This window comes from Plecotus auritus (genome assembly GCF_963455305.1).
Source record: "Plecotus auritus genome assembly, chromosome: 6".
NCBI lineage: Eukaryota > Metazoa > Chordata > Mammalia > Chiroptera > Vespertilionidae > Plecotus > Plecotus auritus.
Window position 1 is genome coordinate 178,767,366 of NC_137773.1, and position 27,121 is coordinate 178,794,486.

General features: G+C 43.8%; 1 protein-coding gene across 1 annotated transcript in view; it reads left to right on the plus strand.

Annotated features, from left to right (window-relative positions):
* SETD2 (SET domain containing 2, histone lysine methyltransferase) overlaps window positions 1–27,121 on the plus strand; it is a 76,568-nt gene that overhangs the window by 30,356 nt on the left and 19,091 nt on the right. The window contains exons 6-12 of the mRNA XM_080676494.1: window positions 2,101–2,224; window positions 3,001–3,078; window positions 4,943–5,040; window positions 6,780–6,906; window positions 8,626–8,760; window positions 9,534–9,653; window positions 11,036–11,698. Of these exons, the coding sequence (XP_080532620.1) occupies window positions 2,101–2,224; window positions 3,001–3,078; window positions 4,943–5,040; window positions 6,780–6,906; window positions 8,626–8,760; window positions 9,534–9,653; window positions 11,036–11,698 (1,345 nt within the window). The remainder of the gene's footprint in view (window positions 1–2,100; window positions 2,225–3,000; window positions 3,079–4,942; window positions 5,041–6,779; window positions 6,907–8,625; window positions 8,761–9,533; window positions 9,654–11,035; window positions 11,699–27,121) is intronic.

Sequence of the window (27,121 nt, forward strand, 5' to 3'; positions counted from 1 at the left end):
CGGGAGGAGGATTTAGTTTCTTTGTTAGGAAAGGAAATGTATATGTTTTTTACAAATGAGGTTCCAAATCCTGCATAAGGTATGTTTTATAGCTAGTTATTATCATATTTAAGCTACATGTCAGCCTGTGATGTTATATTTTTTCTTTTTCTTGAGAGTGGAGAGTCCAGCAGTATAAGAGCTCAAATTTTGTCATCATTTTAGTACATTTCTTACCAAATTATAAGCTTCTGAGGTTGGAAAGGAACATTGAAGTGTTTATAACAATAGTAATTAGACCTTTCAGGGTTATCTGTGAGTAATAGATTCTGATTATTGAGATTCAGATGTGTTTGTGATGGACTGCTGCACAAATGCATGTATATCATTATAATCCTGTTTGGAGGTTTGCTTTTTTACATAATTGTCCTTTTCTCATTTGTTAATAACTGCTTTATTTTCTAAACTAAAAAGCTTTAATTTTTTTCAATTGGCAATTTCTTCTTTAATAAGTGCACTGATTATATCAATATGTTATAAACAAATAGAAATGATTTACATTTTTACATTTTAAAAATCTCTGGTTAGCCCTAGCCGGTTTCTCTCTGTCTTTCCCTCTCTTCCACTCTCCCTAAAAATCAATGGAAAACTATATCCTTGGGTGAGGATTAACAACAACAACAAAAAGATAAAATCTCTGGTTAGAGTTAGGGCACATTCATTTTGAAGGGGTAAGACAAGACTTCCAGGTCAGTCAGTTCGGGGTAACTTGGGACCAAAGCATAGAGAAGCATTTGACTACATGGAGGTAGTAATACGTGAAGTCAATGATGGGAATGAGCTTTTATAGAATAAAGGGAAGGGGCAGAAATAGAATTTAATATTTCAATAGAGAATAAGCAAGGAAAGAACCATCAAGGGTAGAAAGTGCCTGAAAGAAGCCAAGGAGAGAAATTAATAGTTATTATTGATAAATGCTCGAGAAAACTTGAAGAGAATGCAGCCAGAGAAACAGCGTTTTAAAAAATCCTTACCCGAGGATATTTTCCCATTGATTTTTAGAGAGTGAAGGGAGGTAGAGGGGTGGGGGGAGACAGAGAGAGAGAAACATTGATGTGAGAGAGACACATCGATTGGTTGCCTTCCATATGCGCCCTGATCAGGGATGGGGATCCGAACCTGGAACCGAGGTACATGCCCTTGACCAGGAATCGAACCCAAGACCTTCGGTCCACAGGCTGACACACTAAACCTCTGTGCCAGACCGGCCGGGCAGAAACAGCATATTTGACCTTTGACATTGTTAGAGACCTTCGAGCAGTTGGTTCTCAACCTTTCTAATGCCGTGACCCTTTAATACAGCTCCTCATGTGGTGGTGACCCCCAACCATAAAATTATTTTCGTTGCTACTTCATAACTGTAATTTTGCTACCGTTATGAATCATAATGTAAATATCTGTGTTTTCCGATGGTCTTAGGCGACCCTGCTAGCGATTCTCAACCTGTGGGTCGCCTGAGACCATCGGAAAACACAGATATTTACATGACGGTTTATAACAGTAGCAAAATTACAGTTATGAAGTAGCAACGAACATAATGTTATGGTTGGGGGTCAGCACCACATGAGGAGCTGTATTTATTAAAGGGTCGCGGCGTCAGGAAGGCTGAGAACCACGGCCTAGGAGGGCGAAGGCCGTGGAAGGGCTGCTGTGTGTTTGAAGTTGCCTTCTGTTTTCCTCCAACATAAAGCCTCTGCTTTTCCAGCGCCTCCTGATGTCTTCGGAGGTGTTTCTGACTGTGAAGCACTTTTTTCATGGTGACGTAAACCAGAGTTGCAAGTTTGTTTTAATGTCTAGTTAGAATAAGGATACGCATCTTGGCATTATGTGTAAATTATAAAAGCTTCTTAGAATCACCACTCTTAAAAGTATTAGGAAGGAGGAAGTTAACCTGGAGTAGATGCTAGGTACTTTACGTGTATTTTTACTTACGTCTTGTGCAATACCAATTTTGCCCACTGTGGGATGTTTCTGTAAATGCATGAATTTTGCTTGGACATACGTGTTTCCATGTGCGAAAGTGTTCCTGGGCAGGAACTGCTATTCTCCTCGGTTTTCCAGGAACACCTTTGTCCTGGAATATTGTGGCGAGGTTCTCGACCATAAAGAGTTTAAGGCCCGGGTGAAGGAGTACGCACGGAACAAAAACATCCACTACTATTTCATGGCCCTGAAGAATGATGAGGTGAGCAGCATGCATGTGTGTGCGTGCTTTGAAACAGGTCTGGAACTTGCTGAATTCAAAAGGGGCATTGATATAAATGGACTGATCTCCTGGTTCATAGGTCAACGCTCCACCACTGAACCACTCTGGCCGGCCATGTTACAGCTCTTCGCAATTACCAGTGACCCCCTCCCCAAAGAGCTTTTGTTTTTGTGGGTTATATTTGTCAATATTTATTATATCAAAAATTAAAGCTGATATTTACTAGACCTTTTCAAAGTAATAAGCCCATATATTGACTTTGTTTTACAAATTTCTTTAATGTCTGGCTTCATAGAATTGAGCTAGATTCTCATCTTTGCCTCTGCATTCAGTCTGGAAATGCAAATCCTAGAGATGGACTCCAGGATCTGCTGCATCTGACTCTGGCGATAGACCCAGGAAGGAGCGGTGCAGGGCACTCAGCTCCGCCGGTGTGAGCTGTGGCACTGGCACAGCATGCGCTTGAGAACATAGTCACACACGAAGCGAGACTGGGATGCAGTGGGAGATAAGTAGCTCAGAGTAACGAGCGGATGGTAGATGAGGAGGTAATTTTGTCTGGGTAAACGTTTATCGCCAGCTCATCCTCAGGGGACGTGGTCTCCACTTGGCAGTACAAAGTGGTAGGAGAGAGTTTTCTGAAGGAAAGGGGTTGGGATGGGATTTTAAATTTGCCTGATGCCCTTCCTTTGCAAAATGCAAGAACCTTATATGGTAAGGTCTCATTTTTAACTCTTATCTTATCCTTTTCCTAGATAATAGATGCCACTCAGAAAGGAAATTGCTCTCGTTTTATGAATCATAGCTGTGAACCAAACTGTGAGACTCAAAAAGTAAGTTGAGGTAGATTTAGAGTTTGGGGTATTTATTTAAGATTGCTATTCTGACCATTTCAGATTGTATCAAAAGTACCCAAGACTTCTATTTTTAAATCATTTTTTCCTACTTTATTGTTAAAGTTTTTATTTTGAAGTAAGTTTAGATTATGAAATAATAAATGGTGCTGAGATATTACAGGGTTCTCATACCATCCTTCACTTTAGCTTCTCCAAATGTACATTGTACATAACCATAATACAATTACTCAACCCAGGATATACTGTTAACTGTTACCTAGTCTAAAGACCTTATTCAAGTTTTACCATCTGTCATTTTTTTGGTCTAGTATTCGATCCAGAAAACTCCTGTTGCATTTAATTCTCACCACTCTTTGCCCATAAATTTTAGATACTATTTCAGAGTTGCCAAAATACAAAACTAAATTTTGATTTTTATGGAGTCCAGTGTGTGTGCACTATTCAAATTTTTAAAAATGTTTTTATTGATTTTTAGAGAGAGGAAGGGAGAGGGATAGAAAGAAACACCAATGAGAGAGAAACATCAGTCGGCTGCCTCCTGCACGCCCCCCACTGGGGATTAAGCCTGCAGCCCTTGCATGTGCCCTGACTGGGAATTGAACCAGTGACCTCTTGGTTCATGGGTCGACACTCAACCACTGAGCCACACCAACTGGGCCTATTCAGATTTTTGTCAGCTCCTACCCAGGTTCCAAATTTTACCGTTTTAATGGTACAAAAAGGGCGAAGTGGCCTCAGACGAGAGGGATTTCGTGTGGTGTGCATGTGGACACACTGCTCCTCCCCACAGGCCAGGCTGTGGGGCTTGCTTTTCTGCACGTGCTGTGCCTGGCACAGAGTTGGCACTGGGTAAGTCCACTCACCGTGGAGTTGTCACTTTGGATATGCCTCACTTGTGCTTGGAGCTTAGATTTAAAATATATAAATAGATTAGAACTTTGGTTCTTTTCTAGGTTAAGAAAACTATGGATCCACTCCCTAGGAAACATAGATCCCAACGGTCCCCTCTCACATTGAAATAGTGGTTTTGAATCCTGGGTATTTTTTGCCTTTGATCTACATGCTACTCGACCTTAAATATGACTCTTTCTGAAAGCTGAGCCATATCGTGACTAGGAGGCACTGGTCTGAAATTACTCCGCCTACAGCTCTGGCTCAGTTTTGCCTGCAGCTGGCGACCCCATGTCTGGCGGTGAGACTCCAACTGCATGGTGCCCTTCATCTTCTTAAGTCGGATTTTTCATCAATAACATGTTCCGATGGTCTGGAAAGGCGCCCTGCCGTCGACTTCCATCGCAAATGATCTGGAACTACACGGCCTGACTCCTGTGCACTAGCCCATTTTAATTCCTGAGTTTTTACACCTGTTCCTCCCTCTCACTGCACTCAGCAGTGTGGCCACTGCTTCACCAAGGTCATCTTTGGCATCATTTCCCCCTGGTTCCGTACCCCATCTCACCTTAGAACAGAATCACTTGTCACAGAATGTGAGTTGGCCTGTGATACTCAGTGACACCAAGCATTCCCTATTTGCCTATTTCTAGTACAAGCGAATCTTTACTATGTGGAAATTCGCCTATCAAAATGAGTTAAAGTAACAGTTACTTTTATTAGATACAAATTATAGATGATATTCAATCTGGTAGTTCATGAAATAAGAGTAGCACTTTAATGTTAGTTTATTTAAAGAAAAAAAGTTCCCCAATTTACCTATTTGGAAAAGCCTTTATCTTCTAAAGAGGAACATGCATAATTAAGGTTGATAATGATAATCTTTTTAAAAAAAACCACATAGATTAATTAGTCACTAATTTCTTTTCTTTTACAAACAACATCTCAGTGGACTGTGAATGGACAGCTGAGGGTTGGGTTTTTCACCACCAAACTGGTTCCTTCAGGCTCAGAGCTGACGTTTGACTACCAGTTCCAGAGATACGGGTGAGTGTTTCTCTCTGTGCTGCTGCTTCTGTGGGAAAGGGGGCTGTTCAGATACAGAGATAGGAAACTGATGTGAGCTGCTGAGAAGTCACCTCTATTACCAGCTCTTATCTATAGTGGACTTAGAATTTTGTGAGTTTTTCCTACTGTATGGCACTTTTAGCCATTAAAGGATATTGTGCATGAACAGCATAATTTTCCTCTGAACTTCATACTTCATATATAATTATGTTTCTAATGTAATTTAAAAATTTTAATTATAGAAATGTCAATAGTGTGTGTGTGTAAAGAGGATAGTACAGTTCATCTCTAATTCATCATTTACCAGTTATCAACTCACGCTTACACTTGTTTCATCTATGCCATATTGTACTTTGAAAAAAAATTTGTTACCTAGTTTTGTTTACCAAAATCAATAAGTAATGAAGTAGCAATGAATACCCCAAGCATCTACATTGTGGTTTTTCAAAATCCCACTAAAAGGAACATGTTTCCTTGGAGCAAGCTGATTTCAAGCTTTAAACAGGAATTGAACGAGGTGGTACGGGATTATCTTGTACCACAAAGCCAGTTATAAGATACCAGAGGCCTGATGCACGGAATTCCTCTGGCACCCGGGACCCGGGCTTCCCTTGCAGCCCCGGCTTTGTCCGGAAGGTCATTCCGAAGGATGTCTGGTCTAATTAGCATATACACTTTCATTATTATTATAGAAGGTGAGGAGGGTCAAGTCAAAGGGCTCAGGAGCTAGCTCAAATAGCAGAAGTGGGAGAGTTCCTATTAACACGTAAGCATCAATAGGGTAACAACTGCAGCCGTTTGAAACACATTATGTGAACCCTTAAATAGTAATAGTATTTTGAAAGTAAAATTGCACTCATCATAATTGATGAGAAACAATTCATGACTTTGAAAATGAATTTTAAGAATTAAAAAAGAAAGAAAGCATTTATCCGGCCTTTTCAAGTGAATTCTACTTCAGGTTTAACCAAATACTTGATGAGAGGAAGTTCTTTATGGATGTTATTTCAGCTGATAAATGAAGTATGATGAACGGCATCACCATTTCTAATGCATCTGGGCATTGGTTTTGTTTGTGCTGTCCTCTATACATCTTTTTATAATAATACCTTTAGTTGTTCTCTGTGCCAGTTAAATGTTTACATGTAAGTAAGAGATATTGAACTATTTCAGCAGTTTTGTTCTTAGTCCAAATATGTATATGAGCTCTTATTTTCACATATTAGTAGGTACTTTTATAAAATAAAGAAATTACTCATTAACCTCTTGGCTAGTTTTATCTAGCTAATAAAGAAAGATTGGAAAAAGAATAAATATTTTTAAGAGCAATTTTCAGGCATTGGATAGTATCAGGTTTTTTTTAAATTTTTAAAAATATATTTTATTGATTTTTCACGGAGAGGGAGAGTTAGAAACATCAATGAGAGAGAAACATCGATCAGCTGCCTCCTGCACCCCCCCTCCCCCACCACTGGGGATGTGCCTGCAACCAAGGTACATGCCCTTGACCAGAATCGAACCTGGGACCCTTGAGTCCCCAGGCCGACGCTCTATCCACTGAGCCACACCGGTTAGGGCAGTATCGGTTTTTTTGGAGTCTCAAAATAAATTTTTTCTTCTTTAGGCTTTATTGACTTCTCTCTTGTAATTATTATGTTGTCAGCATTTTTATATGGTTTCCTTTCACATGCTGACATTTTTCCGTGCTCCTTGAACAGAAAAGAAGCGCAGAAATGTTTCTGTGGGTCAGCTAATTGCCGGGGTTACCTGGGAGGAGAGAACAGAGTCAGCATTCGAGCAGCAGGAGGGAAAATGAAGAAGGAACGATCCCGTAAGAAAGATTCTGTAAGTGTTCTGGCTTTTTTTCAAATTTCACCATAGACATTTTAAGGAAGGTAGCTTTTCTGATTGAAGTTTGAAAAGTCAGAACTACAACCAGAGAAATTCAGGATCAGGTGAGATAACCATGGAAAAGAAGAAGGAATGATTGCTGCTTTTATTTCGGGGTCACAGACATTAGAATTGGATACGTTTGAAGTCATCTTGAAAACACATGGGCTAATGGTTGTGTAGAGCCGGTAGCACCCTGATCCCAAGTAGAACGGCAGTGTCTCTGTTAGCTCAGTGAGGCCGCTCTGTAGCCCTGGCGTTCGTGTTGGGCTGTTTGGTTTGGACCGCCAGCACCTGCACGTGTTCTCAGTGTCTCTGGAAACCCTCTCTGGGATGTGAAGTGAGTTTTTTTGTTTGTTTGTTTGTTTGTTTGTTTTAAAATATATTTTATTGAGTTTTTACAGAGAGGAAGGGAGAGGGATAGAGAACTAGAAACATCGATGAGAGAGAAACATTGATCAGCTGCCTCCTGCACACCCCCCACCGGGGATGTGCCTGCAACCAAGGTACATGCCCTTGACCGGAATCGAACCCGGGACCCTTCAGTCCGCAGGCCGACGCTCTATCCACTGAGCCAAACCGGTTTCGGCTGTGAAGTGAGTTTTGAGAGGTAACAGGCAACCTAAGAGTGAGAAAGAAATGGTCCCACACGGTCTTTTCATTTAATACATCAGAACAGCAGGCGATAGCCTTCTTCCACCCCAGCTCCCCTGAGTCACTCCTGAAGGCAGGAGGTATTTTGTTACTTATAGGGGCTCGTAACTGGGACAGAGTCTTTGTGTTACTGTTGTTTTTTGTAAATTCCCCCTCCCTTCTCTGAAGATTCCTTTTTCAGAGCAGTGTTTCTTAGCCTCATAACCACCTGCATATTTCTGGTCCCTTCTCCAGGCCTGTGACTCCTAGTGGGGGGCCAGGAGAAGGGCCTGGGGGCTGGGACGTTAGTTAGCACATTCCACTGTGATCTTGTGCCGTTGGCTCATTCCTGGGCTTGCTGTGAACCTACTAGAGGCCTCGCAGCCCGGCTTCATCCGAAGGTCATCTGGACGGTCATCCAGAATGTCGTCCGGATGGTCATTCGGCTGTTCGGTCGAATTAGCATATTAGTTCTTTGTTATATACGATAAGGTTAGGAATCATAAATGACGTCAATCTTACGGTTTAGGTGAGGAGACAGCAGCCAACATGGAGTAGATAAAAATATAATGTTTCAAGATTATGTCATTAAGCCCAAATTAATTGAAGAGAATTAATTATGAAGAAACTGAATTCTGTAAGAAGACATAGATAGCAGAAAGCTTTGAAAAATGCCATTTTAAAAATGTAAAAAAAGGGGAGAGTTTATAATAAACACCCATATTTCTACCACCCAACACGAAAAAAAGCTCTTTGAAGTATTGTATGTGCTTCAGCTCTTTTTGTAGAGAACACATAGTACAACTGTATGCCAAGCACTCTTCTAAGCACTTGACATATTAACTCGTTTAATTCTCACAATAAGCCCTTAAATAAGGTACAAGGAGAAACATCAGCATTGATCGGCTGCCTCCTGCACGCCCCCTACTGAGGATTGAGCCTGCAACCCAGGCCTGTGCCCTGACTGGGAATCGAAAGGGTGACCTCTTGGTGCATGGGTCGATGCTGTTTTGTAACCAGACATTTCCTTTGCTGTGGTAGGTGGATGGAGAGCTAGAAGCGCTGATGGAGAATGGGGAGGGCCTCTCGGATAAAAATCAGGTGCTCAGCTTATCTCGGCTAATGGTTAGAATTGAAACTTTGGAACAGAAACTTACCTGTCTCAAGCTCATCCAGGTGAGCACTTTGATATTTATTAATTTATTTTCTATTTCTGAATTGGATGAGGGACATTGAAACTACAGTTCAGAAAAAGTGAATGAAGGACTAATTCTGATGAGAAGAATTTCTCTTATTTTAAAAATGGATATGTGAGTTCTGCATGACTTGGAAAGCATGTATTCTTAAAAATGGCTGGAGCATTCACCATAATTTAGTCTATTAGTAGATCCTACTTGCTTTCTCTCTTTAATCAGAACATGGTGAGTTTTTATGCAACAATTCATGATACTTGATATGTTCCTTTGCTGTGGTATGTGGATGGAGGGCTAGACGCTCTCCCCCGTGGTTATGAGTATAACAAAGCCATTTTAACCGCAGGATCTCAGAGCAAGAAATTTTAATAGTAATCTCATTTACTCCAGTTTATCTTTATAGTTTTAGCTTTTTCAACAAAAATGGTGAATGTAAATTTTTTCTTAGTCCTTTAGAATTGTATTTCATTGTAAATGACATATTAATGTTTATATAATTTTCTACTTTAATAAAGTAAAGGTTGACTGGATATATTTGGGTATCAAAAAAGATTATAATTTCTTACTTTAAAGCAATTTTTCAGTTACCTAGTTCTAGTTGAGTTAAAGTAGTTTCTAGGTTTTTTGGAATACTATAACCAAACTCTTTAGTTTTCTCTGTGGGCCCTCTTTAACATTCTGTCTGGTATTCTTCTCCCCTCCCCTCCCCACCCCACCCCCAAACACCCGGCACCCTGCTTCCTGCCGCCATGAAAGAACACTCACTCCCAGTCGCGCCTGAAGTCCTTTCTGGAGCGCCACGGGCTGTCCCTGCTGTGGATCTGGATGGCGGAGCTGGGGGACGGCCGGGAGAGCAACCAGAAGCTTCAGGAGGAGGTGAGCTCGCCGTCGGCGCTCTTGATTCTTAAATCCGCTGGTTGCCTGGGTGGCGGGGTGCGGTCCTGTCGGAGACAATGGATTTAGCATAGCATTTACTGCTGGCGGCAAGTATTTCCATCATCCCAGTGTCATCCCAACTGTAATCCTTACATACACTTCTCTAGTAGTGAGTTTAAGGGAACTGGGAAAGCAAGATATCATATCATAGTTAAGTGAAGAATCCCGTTTGTTGCTAAAACCATACTTTTTATGTGTGTTTTTTTATATTTTTATTGATTTCAGAGAGGAAGGGAGAGGGAGAGAGAGATGGAGACATCAATGATGAGAGACAATTATTGATCGGCTGCCTCCTGCACACCCTCTACTGGAGATCAAGCCCACAACCCTGGCATGTGCCCTTGACGGAATCGAACCTGGACCCTTCAGTCCGCAGGCTGATGCTCTATCCACTGAGCCACACCAGACAGGGCACTAAAACCATAGCTTTAAAAGATAGGAACCATATGAACTCACTTCGGGGCTCTAAAAAAATTAGTGAGGAACTGAATTCTGGATGACAAGAGTAAGAACATTTTGGGGAGTAAATGAGTGTTTTAAAAGATCTAGGTAAATGTTCGTTGGTAGCATTGTTAGTGGGGTTGTGATTTATACCTTCCCATGAATTAAAAAATATACCTAACGTGGTTTAAATGTAGTTCCTTTTAATCATAAAAAAAAGTGGGCACATAAGTGATTGTCTTGCCTTCATTCTTCTCCCAGGAGATTTGGCAGGAAGTAGAAGTTGGGGAAACCTTAGGGTTTTGGTAGAAATACAGTGCAGGCTGTACTTGGGAGAAAACTCTTGTATTTAGAGTGGGAGGGGTGGTTATTTCTGAATCAAGAGTCTCTTTCCTGGGTTTATCTAAGGCTAAAGAGGTAAGTATTTGCAGTTTTTTGTGTCTCTGTGAGATACCATTTAACTGTACATGGTTGCATAGTTCCCACACTGTATCACAGTCACTTGGGAAACTTTACAAAAAGATACCCAAGGTGATGTCTGGTAGTTTAAATATTTTTAAAAATCTAACCAGGCGGGGAATATTAATATGAATCACTCCTATTTGATGTTGTGAGCAGTCACCTGCTGTACATGTTATTTTTGCTGATGAGTGTTACTGAAAGTTTTCCTTCCCTTTGATAGATAAATGTTATTATGACATTTGAATCCTTTTGTGATTATAGAGACTTAGGTCTTAATAAGACAGTAAAAAAAAAAAAAAAAAAAAAGAACAAACTGAAAAAACCCACTGCTCCTGCGGGAATGATCTGGCCCCATCCAGAGGTTTGAAGAGTCAGGTGTACAAAGTGATGTGATTTTTTTTTTTATTGTGTTTAATCAGATTATAAAGACTTTGGAACACTTACCTATTCCTACTAAAAACATGCTGGAAGAAAGCAAAGTACTTCCAATCATTCAGCGCTGGTCTCAGACCAGGACTGCTGTTCCTCAGCTGAGCGAAGGAGATGGGTATTCCAGTGAGAACACGTCCCGGGCCCACACCCCGCTCAACACCCCCGACCCTTCCGCCAAGCTGAGCACGGAGGCTGACACAGACACCCCCAAGAAGCTCATGTTCCGCAGACTTAAAATTATAAGCGAAAACAGCATGGACAGTGCCATCTCTGATGCCACCAGCGAGCTAGAAGGCAAAGATGGCAAAGAGGACCATGACCAGTTAGAGACCATCCCTGTAGAGGAAGAGGATGACGTACAGTCCCAGCAGCTCCTCACACAACAGCTGCCTGAATCTAAAGTTGATAGTGAAATTGCTGGGGAGGCCAGTAAGCTACCCACCCCCGAACCCGAGGCTGACGTCGAAATAGAGCCGAAAGAGAGCAACGGCGCGAAGCTGGAAGAGCACATTGCCGAGGAAACGCCGTCCCAAGACGAAGAGGAGGGTGTCTCTGATGTGGAGAGTGAGAGGAGCCAGGAACAGCCGGATAAAACCGTCGACATAAGTGACCTGGCCACCAAGCTCCTGGACAGTTGGAAAGACCTAAAGGTAAGAGAACGTTTTTGTTCATTTTAACCTGAATTACATTTTAAGTAGAATTATCTACTTTTCTAGCTATACATGTATTTTTGAGATATGGAATACCACCTTACTATCAGCTAATTATAAATGTCTCAAACATATTTTAAACCTTGGCAAGAGATATACCAGCTAAACTAATACACAAACATCCCCTTGTTCTCATTTAGAGAAGTGTGTCACAACAGGGAATTTAGTCATTCAAGTGCTCTTTACAGTGAAAACAAAAACAAAAAATCCTTTGAGTAACAAATGTGTGGTTCTACATTTGAAAATTCTCTGTAAAATTCTATGGAAGAAAACAAAGAATGTTTAAATTAATTGGAAATTAATTTATTGGGAATTGACTGAAAATTAATTAAAATAAAAAATTAATTAGAAAACCAAGGTAGTATAGCCACTCTCCATAAAAAGATGATTTCACCTAAGTTTCTGTTCCAGTAAAACTATTTTATATGGAGCAGTGCTAGTTGGCATTCAGTCCAGTGTTATGTCTGAAATAGACCTGTCTTTAAACGCCTGTTTCTTTGGACAAAATATGCTGTCTAGAGGAAAAAGAGAGGCGTGGAAGCCTTACGCTTAATACGGACATAATCTCCTGTTAAAGAACGAGCAAGGTGGGCGGGGCTCGCTCTGCAGAAAAGCCAGCCTGGCTCTCGGATGAACAGATGTGACAGGATGAGCCTGTGAGAGATGTGGACCCAGGTCTTAAGGGTCCTGCGGGAACAGTTTACATTTCTAGCTTCTATTTTCCTGTTCCTCCTTCCTTCTACCGGAGGGGACGCCACCAGGTAAACCGCAGCCCAGAGTCGTTGGCCGCGAGCTGGACGTCTGAGTCCCGCCTGTGCCCAGTTGTGACACAGAGCTCACCGATAGGCCCTGTGATGGAGCCGTCACGGAACCGGCCTCACACTGAGCAAACCGAGCGGCGCAGTGTTTGTGCTTGCTGTTGGCTTTCGCATTTTGTGTCGAGACCCTTTGTGACGTGGGTGTGGGCTCGCTGGCCCACTTGGGCTGTTCCCGTGCTGCTCCTCCCTCACTTCCAGTTCAGGGTGGACTCGGCCTCAGGAAATCGGACCTTTTTAGGAAGCTGGAAGGAAGGGCTCATAATGAACCTGCTCATGACACAGCATGTGAACTGCAGGGATTGGAATTGCAATTAATTGGAAGAGATGCTGGGACAGTCGCTTGGGGACCTTCATTTAAGGCCTGCTTTCGTTTAATTCTTCCCCGAAATAGTGGCTTGTGTTAGAGACTGCTAGGAGAGCCGGTGCTCTGGCTGGCGCGTAGGAAGGAAGCTGGGAATGGGACAGGTACACCGGTGAACACAGAAAAGGCCTGTGGACAGTTTTATAGGGAGGATGGAGTTGTAGACCCAGCAGTTCACCTTTGCCTGAGAAGTCTGATTGATATAACTTCAAAAAAAAAAAAAAGACATGATCATCGTAATTCCTTAAAACCCTGTCTCTTCTTAAAATCTGGAGAAAGGAATATTTTTATTTCTGTATACAGTAGTGTTTTTATTGTAATGGTATGAATTATTCTCTGGGATTTCCTTAACCCGATTAGAGGTAATGTCTTTTAAGATCACGTTCTAGACATACGTTTTGAGTCCTACAAAATTATTCCTGCCCTGCTTGTAATCCTCCCACTCCTATCGAAAGGACCAAGGAGCGGCACAGTACTGTGTAGCTTGATGGTCCTCTTGACTTGAGGTTTAAAATTTTATTCGTACTTAAAATATATCCTCCTTACTCTTTCTACTTTGGGTTTATCCCAATTCTTAGCATTAAGGAAGCCGTTAGATAAATGCTCTTTCTTCAAACTTTAGTTTGCTCTGGAATCATTACCCATCTGGAATTGCATTGCTGAGATATGTTTCTGCTTGACCGAACTGTGATGTTTTGTTACACATTGGTGCGAGGGTTCTTAATTCATCTATTCTATATTAACATTTACAATGTTCTAATTTCAAAACGGATTGTGGTTGCCTTTAAAACATACTCTTTAGCTAGCATCTAGCAAGAACTCTGCAATCAGGAACCTGTGATGCGAACATTTTAGAGAAACACATTGACATGAAGTGATGACTATACAGTATACCCGTGCTCTCCCGGCATTGAAAGAGTTAACTACTTCTGTCTGACTTCCACCTATGTGTTCACTAGAAAGTAGACCTTGGCAGAAAAGGAAGGTCTTATTCAGCCAATCGTTATTGAGCACCTGTTGCCAAGCCATGTTAGTTGCTGATGTTAATGCCAAGATCATACTGAAAAGCTTTGGGCTTAGCCTGTGGTGTGTTAGCCACGCCTAGCTTCCCTGACCTTCTGGGCCACGTTCACATTGCTGCACGTGAGTCCCACTTGGCCTTGCTGCCACGGATGGAGTGAAGAACGGAAAGCAGTTGCTTCAGATGCCTTAATCTTGGTTTTGCTATGAAGGCAGACTATAGGGATCATCAACAAATGAGAGGGCGGGAGGGAAGGGAATGAAGCTTCATGAATTACTCTTTGTCCTCCCAGATCTGATGATGATCCCTCTTGTAACTTGAACCATTTCCATCTAGCTTCTCAGGGCAGCAAGGAGCTTGTTAACATCACCAGCTGACCATGTGTCTCCTTTTCTCAACTCCATTTTCAACTTCGTGCTGAAGAAAAACGAGAACCTAGCGTGCATTCTGTGAAGAAACGGGAAGAAGGTTGGGAAGTTGGATGATGCATGAAAAGTGTGATAGGTGAAAAGAGGACAGAGGTGGTTAACTCGTGGCGCCGGCGTTATTTTGGTGTGTCCATTGCCGACAATGGATGTCGTTCTGGGAAAATCCCGACTCCTGGCGAGAGAGGATTAAGTGAGCTGCTTTTTCTGTGCCTCTGTACACAGGACCACTGCCTGCCGTGGCTCCTCACGGCTTACACGTTCTGACTCCTAAAGTAAACCCGAATGGGAAACATCCTCTAGCACATGGCTGCACATGCGCACGCCTTCACGTTCACACGCACACCACGGGGTCACGTTTTCAGCGGGGACATGTACGTGTAGTTCTGTTCGCAGAAGGAGTTGTTGTACATCACCCCTCGTGCTGAAAATAGACCCTAGACTTCACAGGGCAAAACCGCTGGTTATAAGTGGAGATTAACTATGACCTTGACTGGAAAATCTTCCTCCATTTGGATCATAAGACAAAGAGGTAAGGTTCCTGTGAATTTGGCAGCTTCAGTTGCAATTAAACACCCAAGAGATTGTGATGGCTATTGATTCCAGAGCCTTCCTTGTAGATGTGCCTCTCCTTAAAATGAATTCTGGGTAGTTATAGTTACACCTGGATTAGGTGATGTAGAGACAGCATTCTGTAACATGTGCTAAGTTGGACTCTTCTTAAATGGCCATTCTTATTCTTCTTACCTTTCATCTTTATTTCCAGATATTATCTTTAACTCAACAACATTATTTTCCTAGGAATTTAAGCATTAAACTCTCTATAGAAATAACATGGACTTATCCAACTAAACATTTTGAGTTACTGCTTGGAATTTTGATCTGTAACTAATATTCTTTGTGAAATCTGCAATGCAACATTTCAAAATGAAATTTTGTGCCCTGAATTTTTGTAATAAATTTTAAAACCCTTGATAGAGATTATTCTATGTTCATAAAGATCAGTATTACTTATCCTTATCTTTAAAATGTATAATTGCCCCCAAGAACACTCTATGAGATACTGGTTCCCTGGTAAAAGGTAAATGTGGCCCTAAACTTATTAGTAGTCCCTTTTGTTATTATTGGGTAAATACTTTCATCTAAATTGCAGGTTGGCCCAATCGGCTCCACTGCCTGTTTTTGTAAATAAATATTTTTTGTTTTTTTGTGTGTTCGTTTGTTTTTAACAGCCACGTTTGTTCCTGTACATATTGTCTGTGGCTGCTTTTTCATGCAGTGGTAGAGTTGAGTAGTTGCTTCAGAGCCTGGGTGACCAGCAAAGCCTAAAATATTTACTGTCTTGTCCTTTGCAGAATCAGTTTGCCAACACCTGATCTAAACAATAAAGTACAGAACGTGGTTGCTCTAAACATTTTGATTTATTCTTTGGGTGAGCTCTTAATTCTGTTTCCCTAAGGACATTATGATCATGTTTTTATAACCATGAAGTCAAAAAAGTCTTGACACTATTTAGGAAAAGTTACTTTATTTGGATGTAAGACTATCTATAGAGAAGTGGGAGACTATACATTACTAGGGACCCAATGCACGAATTTGTGCACCTTGAGGAACTGTGGGCCTCAGGCTGCCGAAGGCACGGGGGCGGGTCTTGGCCCATCCTCCGCGCCCCTGCCCAGCCCCTCCCACCGCAGCCCCCAGTCCCTTGTCTGCCGCAGCCCCGCTCCCACCACTGCCACTCCCACGTGCTGACGGCCGGGCACCAGCAGTGGGTGCGAGCGGTGGCTCTGGCGCTGGCAGCAGGTTCGAGTGCCGCCAGGCAGGACCACGGTGTCACTGTGTGTGGGAGCAAAGAATTTTCAGTAATCGGCAGAGGCTCACCCCGATGACAGCAACCGGCGCCGCGCCTTGGTCTGGCCGCCCGCCCCCCCCCCCCCCCCCCCCCTGCTCACCTGCTCCACCATCCCACCATGGCCAACACCCGCCATGTTCTGCCCCCTAGTGGTCAGAGCACGTCATAGGGACTGTTTGGTCTGGTTGTTCCACCATTCGGTCTATTTGCATATTAGCCTTTTATTATATAGGATAGGATTACTGGTCTGGAAGAGACCTTTCAGGAATGTTGGTTTTCCTTCAGGCCAATGACCAAGTTAGTTGGAAATGAGAATTTTTGAATATAGGTAAGTTGGTGTAATTTAGTTTTATATGTAATCATAATTTTAAAAATACAAATTTTCTTTCTGAAATGTTCTTGTAATTTTAGACATACAGGAAAACTGCAGGCATATCCTTGTATATGTATTCTGCATGTAATACACATTTTAGTGACAAAGGCAGGAAAAAAACTCAGCTTAAAATTTTTTTTTTAAAGAATTTGATCTATACATTTTATTTTATTTTTTAAATATATTTTTATTGATTTCAGAGAGGAAAGGAAAGGGAGAGAGAGATGGAAACATCAATGATGAGAGTAACTCATTGATTGGCTGCCTCCTGCACACTCCCTACTGGGGATCGAGCCCACAACCTGGGCATGTGCCCTTGACCAGAATCGAACCTGGGACCCTTCAGTCCGCAGGCCGACACTACCCACTGAGCCAAACCAGCTAGGACTCTTTTTGTTTTTTTAGCTTGAAAATTTTTTAAGCCCTTCACCCAGATCCCCCAATTTAACATTTTAGCAAATTTGTCATATCATTTTTTCTTTAAAATTTTAACTTCTAAAGAGGTAAGTTTTACAGGTGGACACCTACTGCCCCTAGATGTTCCAGTGTGTATTTCATAAAAACAAGGGCATTCTTCTACATGACTTGAGTAAACATACCAAAATCAGCAAATTACAGTGACACAGTACTGCTCTTTAATCAACAGACCTCATTCCAATTTTGTTAGTTGTACATAATGTTCTCTATAGCAAAAAAGAAAAGGAAAAGAATTCCTGTTCCAGAATCTAACCTGAGATCAATAGTTCCATTGAATTGTATGACTTTAATATCCTTTTAATTGGGAATAGTCCCTCAGTCTGTCTTTGTCTTTTACAGACTTCACATTTTTTAATACTTTTCAATTTCTTAGAATATTTCTCAGTTCTGGCCTGTTAGGTTTTCTTCGGTTTGGGTTCAGGTTATACGTTTTTGGTCAGGATACAGGAGGGCCCGTCACACAGTGCTGATTTGTCCGTTACTGGCATCGTCACCTTGGGTGGCTTGGCTAAAGTGGGTCTGCCAGGGCCCTCCAGCGTGAAGTTACTGTGTGTCCCTTTGTAACGGGGGAGTGTCACTTAGAAGCACCTCCGGAAATAGGTAAATACTCTTTTCCCATCAGATTTATCCATTGGTTTGACCATCCAGGGAATTTGCCGAATCACATAATGGTGATGGTTGCCAGATGGTGATTTCCTAGTCCATCGTTTCTTTCACTTCCTTGTGTTTTGGTTGGCGTTCTTTTGTACGCGAGAGCTTTCCCTGCTCTCCCATTTAGTTCTTCGTTCATTGATAATATGAATTTAGACTCCTATTTAGACTCACGGATTCTTGTTTTTATTCAGTGAATTGTCCATTAGTTCCGTTATTTATCCAGAGCTTAAATTGTCCTTGAAGTCATTGCTACTGGGACGTCACTTGAAGGAATTGTCAGCAGACTGTAAAAAACACATACGTGTGTATGTTTTTATGTGCATACATGTACAGAGGAGAGTGTGTATACATGGAGTACCTGACCTCTGTCGTTTCTCTCGCCTTTCCTTCTGTTAATCTGACACCACGCCCTCTCCTGAGGCAGCTGCGTGTCCTTCTGTGGCTTCACTGATGTTCCTGTTCTGTGCCTGTCCCTTAAAGGTGGTATTTCTCGGGCCACCTGAGTGTTCTTGGTCTTACACGTGAAATAGGTCATATCGTCTCCTCTCTGCCATTTTTAATTTAGGTTCTTGTCATTTCTTAAGACTATTTTAACAGCCTCCTGTTTGTCCTTCTTGCTCCCATTCTTTTCCCCCTTTACTAGAGGCCCAGTGCACGAGACTAGTGCACTGGGGGTGGGCCCCTAGCCCAGCCTGCATCGGGACCCCTGGTGGGGAGGGGCCCTAAGCCGGCAGTCAGACCTCCCTCTCGCAGTCCGGGACCCCTGGTGGGGAGGGGCCCTAAGCCGGCAGTCAGACCTCTCTCTCACAGTCGGGACCCCTGGTAGGGAGGGGCCCTAAGCCGGCAGTCAGACCTCCCTCTCGCAGTCCGGGACCCCTCGCGCTTACCAACCGCCTGCAGCAGAGGCGGGAGAGGCTCTGCCACCGCTGCTGCACTCCCCAGCCCTGAGCCCGGCTCCTGGCTGAGCGGCACTCCCCTGTGGGAGCGCACTGACCACCAGGGTGCAGCTCCTGGGTTGAGCATCTGCCTCCTGATGGTCAGTGCGTGTCATAGCGACTGGCTGTGCCTTCTGGTCGATTTGCATATTATGCTTTTATTATATAGGTTCACGCTGTAGCATCATCTTTTTAAAAACACACATGTGACCAGTAATAGGAATCTCTAGTAGCATCACAGAAGCTCCCGTTACTGAAGGAGCAGTGCCTGTAAGTGTCCAGAACTAAATAAGTAGGGGAGGTGCTTCTCTCTTTACCTGGCCTTCTTGCCCAGTATTTTCCCTTGAGACACCCGGTGCGAGAGCCCCGTCGGATACACAGGTGGGCGAAAGCAGGTGCTCCCTCCCTCCTTCCTTCCGCGTTCAGAGTTAGCATTGCGGTTCGCCTCTTGTGGTCTCTGTCCGTGCCGATGTTCTGTGCCTGGTGCTAACTCCGCAGGGGACTGAAGTCACTGCCTTAGATCCTCCTCACCCCTCGCGGGGCCCTGAGATCGTCAAGGCAAGGACCCTTTCTTAATCTTTGTGGTAAGAGTGACGTTCATTATTGTGCTGTCACACTAGTGGTTAAAATAATAAGTTACCGCTTAATAATAACGAATGACTGTGCCCCCAACAGTCTGTGCTACATTTAAGTAGCAGAGTGACCTTTTGGGAAATCTAGGCCTGTTCCTGGCAGTGTCCTGTTTAAAACATTTAAATGGTTCCTTACTACATTATTAAAATTAGGTTCATTTTCCTTAATGAGGCTTGCATGTCATGGCAGAGTCCAGTCCTCGTTTGTTTGTTATTTATTATTTATGTATGTATGTATGTACGTATGTACGTATGTATGTAGTCTCACCTCCGGCCTTTCTGGCCCACCGGTTGGCCTGTGCTGCTGATGTTCGTACATACAGGCAAACACACATTCACTCGTTTCTGAAAACACGTTCTTTTGTTGAGATGTCGCTTCTCCTTTCCCCAGGAAAGCCATTCCTGTTCCTCCCACAGAAAGCCCTCTACCCCCTCATGTGCTCTGGGGACACCCTTCCCAGTCCCGGTGCGTGGCCTTCCCTCCTGGCACGTCGTGTGACGCAGAGTCCGCTTCTCTCTGGGTCTCTGCCTTTCCAGGGCACCTGTTTTACCAGCTGTGAATGGAAACAGGCAGGAATCGACAGCGGTCTTTGATTTAAATCCTATATTCTTTCTACTCATTTTTCTGATCCAGCAAATAGTGATTTCTGTATCTTTGCTAGACAATTCATGTAATTGTGGTGAATACTTTTCAGGTTTATCTTAATCTGCTTTCAATTTAAAAACTAGTAAGTCCACATTCATTCTGAAAGCATAGAAACTGTCCTTGGAATGTTTTGTTCAAGTGACTTTTTTCCTTATTGTTGCAGAGATCTCAGCCTGTGACCCGGGGCTGAACTTCAGGGGCTTTTCAGAGCGTGCAAAACGTCGGGGGTTCCTGGGGCAAGGAGTCCATGAGTACGAGCAGCCTCAGGCAGGAAAGGAATGAGCTGTAGTTCAAAGGGGTTTTCTGGGCGATGTGGCAGAGGAGAGCTCCTGGTCTGACTGCTGTGCGGGGTTGGCTAGTACAGCAAGTGTGAAGCCACTGGGGTTTCTAAGTTCTCATTGGAAACATTCCAGAGGAGTTAAATTTGAAGTGTGGGGGGACATCTTAGTTTTGAAATTAATTTGTCTAAAAAACAAATCTGAAATGGGAAAAGCATTGAATCAGTGGGACCTTGAGGTGGTCATAGCCTGGATACTGAACACATGATTCTGTATGTGCATTTACTACTGGGCTGGGGAGTTTGAAAGCCGCGATCTGTGTCGGCTGTTCAGCTGGTGCTCCAGGACCTCCGGAGGGAGGAGGCGGTTGGGGAGGACAGGGTAAACTGCATGGCCGCGGCTCGGGGCCTTTCGGAGGTAGCACCCTTGCTGAGAAAGACAGCACAGCGTGTGGGAGCCGCCTGGGGGGCCAGTTCCTTAGGCCTTTGCCTGAGGCCTCGCAGCCCCAGGGGGTGGCCTTTACCGTGACAATAGTCACAGCGCACAGCAGTCTGTCTTCTGATACTAACCTTCAAAACAGTCCATGACAGGAAATTCCAAAGGCACATAGTGAATGAAATGTCTTCTTTCTACCCCTGCCCCATGTCCTGTTTCCTGGAGGAACCAATACAGCAGCTTCTTGGGTGACCTTTCAGAGAGAATTTGCCCACGTTATGTGTATGGGGGCTTGTTGTTTTGTTTTTTTTTTTATAACATTTTTATTGATTTCACAGAGGAAGAGAGAGAGAGAAACATTAATGATGAGAGAGAATCATCGATTGGCCGCCCCCTGCACATCTCCTACTGGGGATTGAGCCCGCAACCTGGGCATGTGCCCCAACTGGGAATCAAACCGTGACCTGGGTCATAGGTCAGCATTCACCCTCTGAACCACACTGGACAGGCTGTTCGTTTTTGAAGCTGGCAACACTGTGTAGCTCCTTGCTTTTTATTTACTGTGTTGTACGCATTGCATTCGCCCAGTCTGTAAAGAATGCCGTTGTCACAGGTGCATGGAATTTCATTAAGTAGCTATGCCGTAGTCTCCTGTTAGTCATATTAACCAGTCCCCTGTCTTGGCCATTTAGGTGGATTCCTTTCTTTAGCTTAGCAGCAAGGAACTTGTAAGTCATTTTGAACACGTTCACACATGGGAATATGCATTTTGGACATAGTGATCTGAGTCAGAGTCTGTGTTACTTGTCACTTCGATAGGCATTGCCAAATTGTTCTTCATGGTTTTACCCATCTTACTCTCATCAGTAATGTGTATGCATAAGGGTACCTATTCACCACATCCTGCCCAACACAGTTATTATGTGACTGTTTTAGTCAGACTGATAGGCAGAAGTGAAGTTTAATTGTAGTTTTAACTTGCATTTCTCTTAATGCATGAATATTGAATATCTTTACATTCGTATTTCTTGTTTTAAGAACTGTGTCCCTATTCTTTGCCCATTTATCTGAGTTGCTTAAAACGAAAGCTGAACCTTACCACCTTTCATTTCCTGAGCGCCCAGCTCTTTGAAGGTCGAAGAGTAGCTCCTCAGGGGTTTTATAAATAAAACTGTTGTACTCCGCTGCTGCTCCTCTCCCTCCCTCTACCCGTCCCCTGTGTGGGATTTTATGAAACCTCCACACCTCTCTGGTACCTTCTAAGCTGTTCCCCCGGTCAGTTCTCAGGACCTCTGTGACTTAAGGAGATAACCCTACTCCCACTACTTGTAATACAGTTTATGAGCGGAAATCACAGACTTCTCTGCTTTATAGGTACATGATGATAACAAGTAAACAATTCTTCTTTCTCTTCAGGGAAGGTAAATCCTGGTTATAGAGTCATTACCACTGAAAGTCTCCTCACAGAATTTAATTTTGTTAATTGAGAGAATGGATTTTTAGTCTTTATACTAGTGTATAGGATTATAAATCAGGTAGAGGGCAGAGTCATATATTACCCAAAGAAGCGCTTTTAATTCTGTAGATCACGTGTTGGCAATTTCATGGATACAGTATTTTTGTGTATGTATGAATTATCAAACAAAAAAATAAACATGAAAGAATGCATGGAATAGAATAGAGTACTTAAAAACATACATACATTCTGTACCAGATAATTCATATTCTTTTTTTTTTTTTAAATACATTTTATTGCTTTTTTTACAGAGAGGAAGGGAGAGGCATAGAGAGTTAGAAACATTGATGAGAGAGAAACATTCATCAGCTGCCTCCTGCACACCCCCCACTGGGGATGTGCCCGCAACCAAGGTACATGCCCTTAACCGGAATCGAACCTGGGACCTTTCACTCCGCAGTCCGACGCTCTATCCACTAAGCCACACCGGTTAGGGCGATAATTCATATTCTTAGGAAAAAAAGATACTATAGATGAGTTTATACCATTTTTATTCTTCCACTGTCATGTTTTTAAAATATATATTTTATTGATTTCAGAGAGGAAGGGAGAGAGAGAAAAACATCAGTGATGAGAGAGCATCATCGATCGGCTGCCTCCTGCACTACCGTCGAGCCCACAACCCGGGCCTGTGCCCTGGCAGAATGGAACTGTGACCTCCCGGTTTGTAGGTTAACAGCTCAACCACTGAGCAACACTGGCTCCCTGTCGTCTTTTTAGGACTTGGACGTGGAACAGACACGTGTTCAGTCTTCCATGTCGGTATTTCCACCCTTCCTTTGTGTAACTCATAGTCACCCTTCAAGGCAAGCCAAATGTCTGTTTCCTTCCGGATGCTTTTCCCAGGCCTCTCTCTTCAGGCTCAAACCAGGTTCAATATATTCCACTTACCATGTCATATACACCTATCATAAGGTAGTGTGTGTTCACTTTCTCATTTTCCTGAATGCTTATGGAGTAATATTAATGTGGCTGAGAGTTTGTGCTTTGGGGAGAGACGAATCGAAGTCTGGATTCTAGATCCAGTCTGTAACTCCCTTTGTCACTGTCTGACCTCGGGCGAGTTAGCCCTCGGGCCTGTGGTATGTACTGTGAGAGCGTATGAGCGTGCGCCAGAGGGCAAGGCCCACAATAGGAAGTGTCCGCCATGTTCGTTCGTCCGTGAGCCCTTGGCAACAGGCACTGTGCATCTCCAATGCCCACAACATACGAGACCCTTTACATCTGCTTTTAGCACATAGTTGTTGTCAAATAGTTGTTCTATAAGTGAGCCAGTCGTATTTCCACAAATAGCATCTCCACCTACATTTAAACACTTTTGTAAAAGGAATGTTGCGTGCATTGGTGTCTCATGAGTCTGTTAATGACTTGGTGCTTATCAAACAATATCTAAAAGTTGATTTTCAAGCCTTTATTGAAGAGGAGTGATTGGTCAAGTATAGACTGTTCTGAGCATTGAAAAAGCTTTAAAATGTTGCACAGACACACTTATTTGTCTGACTCTGGAGATATGTAATATTTGTGGTTATACGTGAGGCCTGTAAATAGTGTTCATACCAGCAATGAAAGAGAGTCCTTTATAATAAAAACCTAATATGCTAAGTGTCTGGTCGGCCGTTCAACCAATCAAAGGGTAATGTGCTAATGATATGCTAAGGCCGCTCAACCGTTCGCTGTGACATGCACTGACCACCAGCGGGCAGATGCTCTGAACGGTAGGTTAGCTTGCTGCTGGGGTCCGGCTGATCGGGACTGAGCGAGATGCCAGACAGGCCGGACACGCCCTGGAGCCTTCCCGCAGTCCCTCCCCCGCTGGCCAACCTTTCACGTCCCTCCCCGGCCCCAGTCGTGCACCAGTGGGGTCCCTTGGCCTGGCCTGCACCTTCTCGCAGTCCTGGACCCCTCGGGGATGTCGGAGAGCTGGTTTCGGCCCGATCCCGCAGGTCAGGGTAAGGGACCCCACTGGGGTACAAATCCGTGCACCGGGCCTCTAGTGATGGTGTAAGTTTAGTGGAAAGAAAAAAGCACGAGCTGTGTAGTACTCTGAGTTTGTTTAGCAATGTGCGGTTGATTTGTACACATTAGAAGCGGGGTTCACTTGTCCACTCAACAGTTAATTGTTATGAGCCCGGCACTGTTCTTGGTCCTAGAGATACAGCAAAGCATAAGATGACCTTGGCCCTACAGAATTAGAGCTGAGTGTCTGTGAGTGTGAGTGTGTGTGTGAAGCATCGCCTAGATGCCGAAGAGATAAAACGGTGGTGTGTAGAGAATATTGGTTGGAGTGGGGAACCAGACTCACTTGGGCCCCAGAATGCAGGTTCCCTGACCACAGCTCAGTGTCTTTCATACTATGCCAGCCTCTGGAGTGGGATCTTTAAAAAGTGAAGTGGTTTGACATGAAGGGTTAAAGCAAATGAAGCCGCCTCTGAAGTGTTTCCTGCAGGGCATTCAGTAGCCTGTTGGTATGACATTATTCCAGCAGACGTCCAGGGCTGTAGGCTGCTGTTACTGCTGCCTTCACGTGACTGCTTCCTCCTCGGCTCTCAATATTGTGGGACTTTGGGAAAACTGAGTGGCATTTTCAGGGCTTCAAAGTAAGTAAGCTGAGTTTGCATTTTTAATTTTATGTGCGATGCCCAGCCCAGTGGTCGGCAAACTGCGGCTCGTGAGCCACATGCGGCTCTTTGGCCCCTTGAGTGTGGCTCTTCCACAAAATATCACGGCCTGGGCGAGTCTATTTTGAAGAAGTGGCGTTAGAAGAAGTTTAAATTTAAAAAATTTGGCTCTCCAAAGAAATTTCAATCGTTGTCCTGTTGATATTTGGTTCTGTTGACTAATGAGTTTGCCGACCACGGCCCTAGCCTGTTTGGCTCAGTGGATAGAGCGTCCGCCCAGGGCTGAAGTGTCTCAGATTTGGTTCTGGTCAAGGGCACATAACCTCCATTGCAGGGTCACTTCCTGGCCCCGGTCCAGGTACATGCAGGAGGCAACCAATTGATGTGTCTCTCTCATGTCGATGCTTCTCTTTCTGTCTCCCCCCACCCCCCGACTCTCTCTAAAAAATCAATGGAAAATTCCTCCTGTGAGGATTAACAGTTTTGACTACATGTAAAGGAGGACCAAGCCAGTAATTGTAAGTGCTTAGGTGTATATTGACAGAACGTGTTCTCCGTGGTGTTGGGCACACACTAATGATCAATTGCTCTTGGCCACTGGCCATCCACTTGGTGAGCGTCGGGATACGTTTCCTACTTGGCGGTTGCTGTAGACTTCCGAATGGAATGGAGAGCACCTCTCTGAGCCCTGGCAGGTGTGGCTGGTTGGTTGGGCGTCACCCCATGCACCGAAAAGCTGCTGGTTCGACTGCCCGTTGGGGCACATGCCCAGGTTTCTGGTTGATACCTGGTCAGGGTTCATACGGGAGGCAGGGGATCAATGTCTATCTCTATCTCTAAAAAATAATAATAAATCCATAAAAACATTTTAAAATACCAGACTATATCTTTGAGGAGCACATCCTCTGGTACTTAATGGCCACCACAGAATGGGCCCCCAGTTTGAGATCTGTGTAATAAATGACTATAAATGCTTGTAATGTCAAGACCTCATGCAAAAGACACTAAGTAGGTTACGATGGTGTTTTTCTTAGTTAACACAGACCTTCCTTCTGTTCTACTCACCTTTGATGAATAATCATGCTACCTTTTGGAATGCCAACGTTTATAGGGTACCTGTTTTCCCCCTATGGTGTGGGTAGGTGCCGAGGAGTGGCTTTATTGCTTTTTCCGAAGCTTGGTAACCCCTCTGAGAAGGGGAAGGCGGAGTCAGACAGAGCCAAGGGTGTCAGCTCTGTTCTCCTGTCTCTGTCGCTGGTTCAGTGTCACAGGTAGACCCTGACGCTGGGCGGTTCCAGGCGCCCTGCAGAAGAGCAGGTGGGGGTGTGCCCTCTCTCCAAGCGGAAGCAGCCCAGGAGGGGCCAGAGGCTCTGAGCTGAGGATAGGCATGCTTGCTTCGTAGTTCTTTCTCTCAGATTCTCCTGTGAGCAGTGAGTGAAGGCTACTAAGAGGCCAGTAGCTCAGTGGTTCTCAACCTTCTCGAGGGTCCAGAATCATCTGGAGCTTCTTAAAAATACAGATGCCTGGGACCGATGCTCACAGTTTTCGGTTCAAGAAGCGTTTCCTGGAATGGTCTACGTGTGCAGCCAGGTGGAGACTCAGCGCAGGGATCTCTGGCCCGTGTGGTCCACATTTGTCACGTTAATGGCAATCTCATAGTGCATCTTGGCCCTTCCTCGGTTTGGTGTCACGTGGGTTATTTCTCATTTTCTGCAGATATTACTGGAATCAACCATCAAAGTGGGGAGAGTTCTTTGATTTTTTTTTTAGAAGTACAATTCCTTTAAAAATGGAATTACGGGTCATATAGCTACGTTCAATATTATGAGATTACTCTAAAGGGAAGGTATCATGATGTGCCATTGAGAATATGTGGGTTTGTCATTTTCCCACTTAACAAGGTGACCGGTAAGAAGTGTTGTGCCCAGGAGCTACTCGATGGACCAGAACTGTCAGGGCCTGTCGGAGAACAACGGGTTCCAGGCCTTAGAGTCATGTAGCAAGAAAGGTATCTTAAGGCCTCGAAGCACACTTCACATTGCTCAGTGATCTGATGTTGCTTTCCTTTTTTTTTTTTTAATCCTCCCCCAAGGATGTTTTTCCCATTGGTTTTTAGAGAGTGGAAGAAAGGGAGGCAGAGAGAGAGAGAAACATCGATACGAGAGATGTGGGAGGGGCACACTGATGGGTTGCCTCCTGCGTGCATCCTGGCCGAGCTGGGGACGAACCTGCATCCAGGTATGTGCCCTTGACCGGGAATCCAGCGGAGCAGCACCGGCCCGTCATCTTTCCTTTTTAAACGACGGCAGAATGAAAGTGGAT